This window comes from Porites lutea, chromosome 6, assembly GCF_958299795.1.
Source record: "Porites lutea chromosome 6, jaPorLute2.1, whole genome shotgun sequence".
NCBI lineage: Eukaryota > Metazoa > Cnidaria > Anthozoa > Scleractinia > Poritidae > Porites > Porites lutea.
This window is the reverse complement of record NC_133206.1, coordinates 8,505,794-8,514,120: the sequence shown is the minus strand read 5'-3', so window position 1 is coordinate 8,514,120 and position 8,327 is coordinate 8,505,794. Positions and strand designations below refer to the sequence as shown.

The 8,327-nt window shown below is 42.0% G+C and overlaps 2 protein-coding genes across 2 annotated transcripts; both read left to right on the top strand.

The window, feature by feature from the left end:
• The first annotated feature begins 2,304 nt into the window (after positions 1–2,304).
• LOC140941848 (uncharacterized) lies at positions 2,305–2,811 on the top strand. Its single transcript, XM_073390854.1, has one exon. The coding sequence runs from the start codon at positions 2,305–2,307 to the stop codon at positions 2,809–2,811; it is 507 nt and encodes a 168-aa protein (XP_073246955.1).
• A 919-nt stretch (positions 2,812–3,730) lies between these two features.
• LOC140941541 (uncharacterized) lies at positions 3,731–7,746 on the top strand. Its single transcript, XM_073390552.1, has 3 exons — positions 3,731–4,035; positions 6,380–6,508; positions 7,059–7,746. Exons 1-3 carry the CDS (start codon positions 3,848–3,850, stop codon positions 7,165–7,167), a joined length of 426 nt encoding a protein of 141 aa, XP_073246653.1. The 5' UTR covers positions 3,731–3,847; the 3' UTR covers positions 7,168–7,746.
• The last annotated feature ends 581 nt before the right edge of the window (positions 7,747–8,327 follow it).

Below are 8,327 nucleotides of genomic sequence, written 5' to 3'. Positions count from 1 at the left end.
TTGTTTAAATAGATCAGTTGCTTTCCTCGAGCATCGAAGGAAATAGCGTTTTTTTCTCACGTGGCCGGGATATCGGCACAAAAGAAAGAATTTACATGCATAAGAAATTAAAAGAGTTCAACTCCCACAGGATTGGTTTGGAACACTAACATGGCCTCCGTTTCATTGCTTTGGAATACCAATATGGCCGCGGTGACTTCTTGTCAAATGGTCCGGTACTAACGCCCTACAGGAGACGATTTGTGGTATAACTGGAAAACATTCTGGACCACAGTAGACTGCAAAACAGTCGGTAAAGAAATCGGTAAGGCGTGGTGTAAGAGTTTTACGCGCGCGAAGGGCGCGAGCCTTAACGCGTCTCTCCTCAGTCTCGCTCTCCGTTTTCAGCCTCGTTCCAGACCTTTTGTTTGACCCCTCGCACGTACTTAAAAAATACGGATTGTTTTGCTGTCTACGCCCACAGAGCCACACGGCTTTATTTGCAACGACGAGAATGGTAGCCTACAAATATGGCTCTAGCGATGGAGAGCGAGGAGAGACGGCTGTATTCGCAGGCTACGAGAATGCACAGGAAAAAATAACAGATTCCCATTTTTGGATATTTTAGGGTATTTAACGAATACCCATAAATCTTAGGCTTGTCGTTATTTACGAGCTCCACCTAGTCCTGGGAATGGATTCACGGTCAGAATGTTTTTGGAGGAGTTTAGTTCTTTTCTGGAGGGACTTGTTTCGACTACTAGTGCCCTGTTAGTCGCTGGCGACTTTAATTTTCATATTGACGAGCCTAGTGATTGCGATGCTCGACGATTCTTACAAGTCCTGGAATCGTTTGATTTGATCCAGCACGTCTCTGAAGCGACTCATAAGAAAGGTCACATACTCGATTTGATTATAACAAGGGCTCATGAGAAATTAGTTGGCCGCTGTACTGTGGACAATCATCTTGCTGTACACAGTTTGTTGGACCTTGCTAAATTACCACTCGAGCGTAAACGAATCTCATATCGCAAAATTCGTGATATTGATTTTAGCGAGTTTTGTGGTCAGTTGGAGAACACCAGGCTAGTAAGGGATGCTGCTTCTTTTAGTCTCGGTGAACTTGTTTATGAGTATAACACTACATTAAAGTCGCTGTTAGACAGACAAGCGCCTCTGAAGACTAAGACCATTACTAGCTACTCTTCACGCAACCGCCCTATGGTACACTGAGGAAATACGATCTGAAAAGAAAAAACGCAGAGCTCTCGAGCGGCGCTGGCGTTCTTCAAAACGAGAATCGGATTATTCTAGATTTAAGGAACAATGCCTTAGAGTGAACGCTTTGATCAAGAAAACGAAAGTTGACTATTACTCAGGCATTATACGGGAGAGTAGTAATAATCCCCGAACTCTTTTCAATACGGTAAATAAGCTCCTACATAAGCGCGTGCCCGCGGAGTATCCTTCAGGGTGTGCGTCTGATGGTGATCTTGCTAACAAGTTCATTGACTTCTTTGGTGAGAAGATTACAGTTCTGCGAAACTCACTTGACTCCACATCTGATATTGTTGTGGAGTCCGATGCCATTGTCCATCAGTGTGCCTTGTCATGTTTTAAGTCTGTAACATTGTCTGATGTCTCGGAATTACTTAGTAAGATGACCATCAAGTCCTGTCCTCTTGATCCCGTCCCTGCTTCTGTTTTGAAGCAGTGCACATCAGTTCTTTTGCCTGTTATGACTCAAATTGTAAATCAGTCTTTATGTCTAGCTGTTTTTCCAGACTGTTTTAAGCTTGCGTTGTTGAATCCTCTTCTCAAAAAGCCCACACTTGATGTTGAAGTTTTTTCGAATTTTCGTCCTATTTCATATTTGATGTTCGTGTCTACACTTACTGAGAAGGTGGTGGCATCTCAGTTGATTAATCACATTGCTAGTAATGGACTTGATGAAATACTACAATCTGCATATAAACAATTTCATAGTACCGAAACAGCTTTAGTCAAAGTTTTTAATGATATTATCCTAGACGTTGATAGGAATAGGACTGTTATCTTACTTTTATTAGATCTATCGGCCGCTTTCGATACAGTTGATCACACTATACTGATTAAGAGATTAGCAAACCGGTTCGGTCTTTGCGATCTAGCTCTGGCCTGGTTTAAATCATACCTGAGCGACAGAACTCATTTTGTGAGCATTCGTGGTGCGCGGTCTGTCACACGTTCGCTGTCGTGAGGAGTACCACAGGGCCCCATGCTTGGACCGATTTTATATCTGCTCTATACCTCCCCATTGGGGGATATTGTCAGACAATATACAACATGGGCTATCATTTCAATGCTGATGATACTCAGTTGCATCTGTCTTTCAATTCTCTCAGTGGGGATGATCAAGCTTATTCTGTCTCTCAGGTTGAATCTTGTGTTAGAGATATCGACCGTTGGATGTCTTGTAACAAACTTAAGTTGAATAGGGACAAGACGGAACTGCTCGTTTTCAGTTCAAAATATCGGCCACGCCCATCTTTAGATAGTATCCTGGTTGGTGATCATCGTGTAGAGCGGTCTGACAAAGCTAGGAACATAGGAGTTGTTTTTGATGAGACCTTGTCACTGGATAAGCGTGTGAGTTCCGTTTGTAAATCTGCTTTATTTCATCTTCGGAATATCGCGAAGATTAGAATGTATCTGGGACTGAGAGCACAAAGACCCTCGTCCATGCTTATGTTACTTGTCGACTGGACAATAGTAACTCGTTGCTCCTCGGGTCACCGGAGTATATTATTCAGAAGCTCCAGCGCGTTCAAAACTGCGCTGCACGCCTTGTAGCTGGGCAACCTAGGGCTGCGCACATTCGCCCCGTCCTTAAGAAGCTACACTGGTTACCTGTGGAGCAGCGAATTACCTTTAAAGTATTACTGTTAACTTTTAAAGCTCTCAATACTCTGGCGCCTCCGTATTTAAGTCAACTTATAGTCCCATATAACCCTACAAGAAATCTTAGGTCAGCTGGCAAACATTTATTAGAAGTACCGAATGTGCGCCTGAAGAGCTATGGGGACAGGGCCTTTTCGGTCGCTGCCCCAAAGCACTGGAATGATATTCCCTTAGACATTAAATTAAGTGGATCAGTTGATGTTTTTAAATCTAGATTGAAAACTTATCTTTTTAGACTCGCTTTCAATTGACTTTTTGTTTTAGTGCTATTGTTAGTTAGTTTTTTTTTTTTTTTCATTGTAAAGCGATATAGAGCTTTTGTATATACCGCTATACAAATAAAGTTATTATTATTATTATTATTATTATTATTATTATTATTATTATTATTATTATTATTATTATTATTATTATTATTATTATTATTATTATTATAAAAATCCCAAATTTGGCAAAGTGAGACGAGTCCCAACCAGGGAATTCCCAACCAAGTTCCCTGATTGGGACTTGTGTCACTCTTCCAAATTTGGGATTTTTGTGGGTATTCTTTAAATACCCTAAAATATCCAAAAATGGGAATCTGTTATTTTTTCCCGTGATGGGGTATGATAGCAATTGCGCCACATGAAATTGCCGCGAATCTTAATTTGGCTTTTCCCCCATTTTATCAACCAACTCAAGTTCTAACTATGGAGACCACATAACGTTTTCTAGGGCGTCCTGGTGCATTTAACGCGAGTAAGCTGAACTGTTCTCACTTAAATTGCGAAAGCGTGACGATGGGCGTGACATTCATTCTGAGGCGGCCGCGTCTGCAATCGGCACGTGATTTTGTGAGTCACGCAATGGCCCGGCGGAAGTAACTTCACCTCAAAAGAAAAACCAAGCAAAGAAAGAAGGAGGTCAAAAAGAGCAGCAACGTTTACAAATGGGCCTGTGCGTCTCTGGAGAAAAGGCTGATTATGAAGGTATAGCGCGTTACGACGGACAAACGTGTCTTGGTGTCAGACACGGAGAAGGAACGTATCTCTATCAAAATGGCGACATGTATAAAGGACAATGGAAATGGAACCAAAAACACGGGCATGGTGTTTATACGCATAAAAACGGAGAAGTGTGAGTTTATTTTACGTTCATTGCTGTTTAATGACTAGTTTTGTCGATGAAAACGGCTCAGTGTCGTGTTTTCATTGTGTTATTTACCTGAGAATAAAGATATGTAGCGCGCAAATAAACGTATTATTCCTGGGGTATTATTCAGATTGTTACAAGATCAGTTTTGGATATCTCCTTTTATATCTCCGCGTTTGCTGTTTCTGAAAGATGCTACGTAATTATTATTTTAATTGTAGTGATTTCGAAATACGAAGAATGTGAAAAAAATCATCCTCTATTTCGACCAAAGAAACCGCGGTAAATTTGTACAGGCCCATCTCTCATTTTTGTATGGCTGTTTTAAAACTGAGACGGAAAATGTATTTTGCGGTTTGGTATTTTAATGCTCCGGTATGTTTTATTATGTTTGTTTTCCATGTGGGCATCAGTTCTATTTTAGACAAAGCAAAGATCACGTTCAAACCCGTGATAATCAGGGGATTGCCACATACATATTCACCATTTCTGTATCATTTGTATTTACATTTCTCTTAACTTCCCGTCATTAAGGCGCTGTGTCCCTGTGTTATTTCATGTTTGTTGTTGTCGCATTACGGGAAAACTCAGGGTGTTGTCAGAATAATTAAGAAGAACAAGGAAAAACTCCCATGCTAATTTGATAAATTGAGAAAATGTAGAGCGGAAGTTGTTCTGATCTTGCGTGACAACAATCCTTGATAAGTATTGAACAGATGAGGCCTGATTTCTTTTTCTTGCCAGCCCTCTCCAGTCAGTTACTCTGATTTTATATCATACTTCAAAGTACCTAAATCTTTCCAATACTTTTTCTGTCAGTAATTCATACTTGACAAAGAAACACAAGAGTGTCATTTCAGCGTTCCGCTTACTGTTACCGCAGTTCGTCTTCCCGGTCTTCCCAGAAAAACCCTAGGGGCACTCAACAACGGACTTATGGATTGAGGTGTACTGCCAAAGGCCTAAAACCCTGACCCTGTTTGAGACAAAAATCGTTCATTTCGGGACCCTGTTTAAAACAAGAGACCTCATGTGATGACCATTATTCATTTGGTATAGACTGTTTCTTATACTAACGTTATGGAGGAATTGTTGGTATCACAAATTTAATTTGACCGCTCGTCGCCAACCCTTCTCACCCATTTAAAGGTTTCCGGTCCACAGGGATACCCTGCTCAAGACACTAAATGGTGAAAATGTATGGCCAAGACCCCGAAAAACAGTACCCTGTTCAGCCGCACGTATCCATTTAGGCCAAGTAAGGCTGTGCCCCCCTCCCCCCTCGGGCTCGGGGGGTAGAAGGACCGGTAGGAAGTCAGCAAGAAGTTCACATGACTGACTGCAACAGGTGCTTAAAAAACGGGAGGCAAATGTGAGGGATCTCCTCTTAGAAGGGTGTGGAATCGCGTCTCCTCCTCACTGACGATCTGCATAAAGAGTTCCCGCAAACGTTCTCCTCTCAAGTAGAAAACTAGTGTAAATAAGAGACTACAAGGCCAGGGATAAGTGCATTTTGACAGAGCAATCAGATGTACAATAATTTTATAGAGTGATACTGGTTAACGTGTTTTTCCCCTCTGGATATGTTGTTTCACTTATCAGTGCATTTCTAGAGCATGCAGCTCTAACAAAACGCCGGTTTCTTATTAACATTGCATGATCTAGGACTGCATCAGCCTCCTCCTTAGGCGCTTCGTTTTGCGCATGGCAGAGGCGAGCGCGAAACGCGAGTGACTGGTGATGAACCGCAAGGGACCATTCCCGCCTTCCTTTGCGCGTACATCGAAGAGAGACGTCTGGGTACGAGGCAGGGACTGCATGTTGCAATTCCAGTTAAACGCAATTTCCTTTCCCAGCAAGACAAACCAGTCTTTAACAACCGCAAAAGTTAGTTCTCGCAAAATACTAAAAGTACCGATCCGCACCCGGATCTACCTCCCCTTGTTTGTTCCTTTGTTACATTCCTACTATTGAACCTAAAGTTATGATAGACGCCTTTATTTAAAATAAAGGCGTCGAACCTATTGTTATGTAACCATGCATCGTAAGTTTCTTTAGTTCGTTTGGATCCAGCAGAACCCTAGCTAGGCCCAATTCCCTTCCCTGGAAGGGAGTACCGCGGACGCATCGAGACGACTGAGAACATCAATGATTGATAAAAATAGCGTCTCACGGACTAAGAAAGAAGACAGACTGTTCGAGTAGTCTATCGATGTTGTAATAAAAAGTGTAAGTAGTTTGGTTATGTGAGGTATCCGTTTAGTCTAATAACTTGCATAAACTAAAGAATAAAACAGGTCTTCGTTATTTTTTCTTTCACCTGACACAGAAAACAAGGTTTTTTCTATCGCGATGAATACATAGGAAGAGAACCTGGTAACTTATTCGCCGCCTCAACGTGTTGTTGTTTAGGAGGGGTCTCGTCCGCTCAACCACTCATGAGTGAGGAAGAGAAAAGGTATGCCCATTCATTCAAGTCTTAATTCACTTTTTCATCTTCTTTTCATCCACCTGTTCTTCCGAAAGTCCATTCCTTCGTTTGTTCGTTCGTCCGTTCAATCGTCCAGTCCTTTTATTCACTGATTAAGTGAATGAGTGAGTGAGTGGATGTTTGAATGCTTCATTCATTTATTCATTTGTTCCGTTCTTCATTTTCTCACTCACTTGTTCATTATGATTCTTCCCCATTTTGGGCTGGCACGAAAAATAGAGGTCGCTCGCGCTGTCCGTGATTAGAGGAGAAGGGATGGGTGGGTGGGTGGGAGTTAAGGAGTTCGGGGGTGATGGAGCGTAAGAAATTGGTCACATCCCCAGGAACAGCAAAAAATGAAGAAACGAAGCAGCATCTTCTTTATCTTCCTGTGATTTTCTACCGCGTCAATGATTCTATAAGATGTGAGACATTGTTGTTATTAATATATAAGTATAGGATAGGTCGATTCCACTAAAACATTTTTAAAACTAAGTGGTCATTTGCCAAATGTATTAACAATTACTTTGCTGTTTAGGAATCAGGAAAGAATGGAGGCTGAGAGACAAAGAGCGGAAGAACGTGAAAGGAGACGGGAGGAAAGACAGCAACGTAGAGATGAATTACGGCAGAAATATAACCTCTAACAAAGGATGAACACATAGCAATGAACATAGCTAATGGATCAGATTGAACTTATAAAACGAGCTCTTGGCGTCGTCCTTTGTGATGACGAAAGCGAAGTCTAATGTTGACATGTTTTGGACGGTTGAATGCTTGTCTAAAGAGGATCTGATCTCAAGAACCAACCACACAAACACGTGATGAACAAAACAGCGATTATTATATTATGATGGAATGAGATCGTCAAAGGTTTCTCCATGCGTGTTTACTAACTAGCTTTTGACTGGCCATTTTGAGTTGCGCTTGAATCTAGCTCGGAATTTTGTCGAATTGCACTGGTGGGGATGTTTTGATAGCCTAAGAAAACAGCCGACACTTCGGGACAGTACTACTGGTTTCCCAGTAGCCTACGTAGCCGGCGGGATCGTTAGCGCGAACAAAGCCGGTTTCCGCCACCTACGCAGGCTAGTTTCCCCAAGAAATGGCGTCTGGGAAACGAGTGAAGAAATCCCATACTGACAACGTATCACTACCTTGCCTGAGAAAACAGCCGACATTTGGCGACGCTACCACTGGTTTTTCCGCCAAATGACGTCCGAGAAACGAGAGCAGAAATTCCATACTGATAACACGTCACTACCCAGATCTGGGTAGTGCTTCTGATTGGTCGTGCCGCGTGGGAAATTTGATTCAACCAATCAGAAGCACTACTCAGATCTGGGAAGTGACGCGTCATCAGAATGGAATTTCTGCGCTCGTTTCTCAGACGTCATTTGGCGGGTAAACCAGTGGTAGCGTCACCAAATGTCGATTGTTCTCTCAGGCTACTGTCTTGAAGGACGAATTTGAAAAGTGGTATTCGTAGTTACGGTCAGTTTGAAAAAGATACGCTAATGTCCTCAAAATGTGTCATGCGCAGTGTAGACTTACTTGCCGGCACGCGAGCACTCAGTGTTCGTGTGGCCGCCATCTTCGCTTTGTAAACAAGGTAAAAGTGCCCTACGTCCGATATATTAAAATTCTTACAAGACTCCGAGACAAATATTACAAACTTTTCACGATTCTATTGTCTTGCAATTCCCAGAAAAGACCTGAGCACAAATAAAACCAACCACATATACAATACTGTCTATGCTGAAAGACGAGATCTACTTTTCGTGTTTATGTCGCAGTTCGATCATTT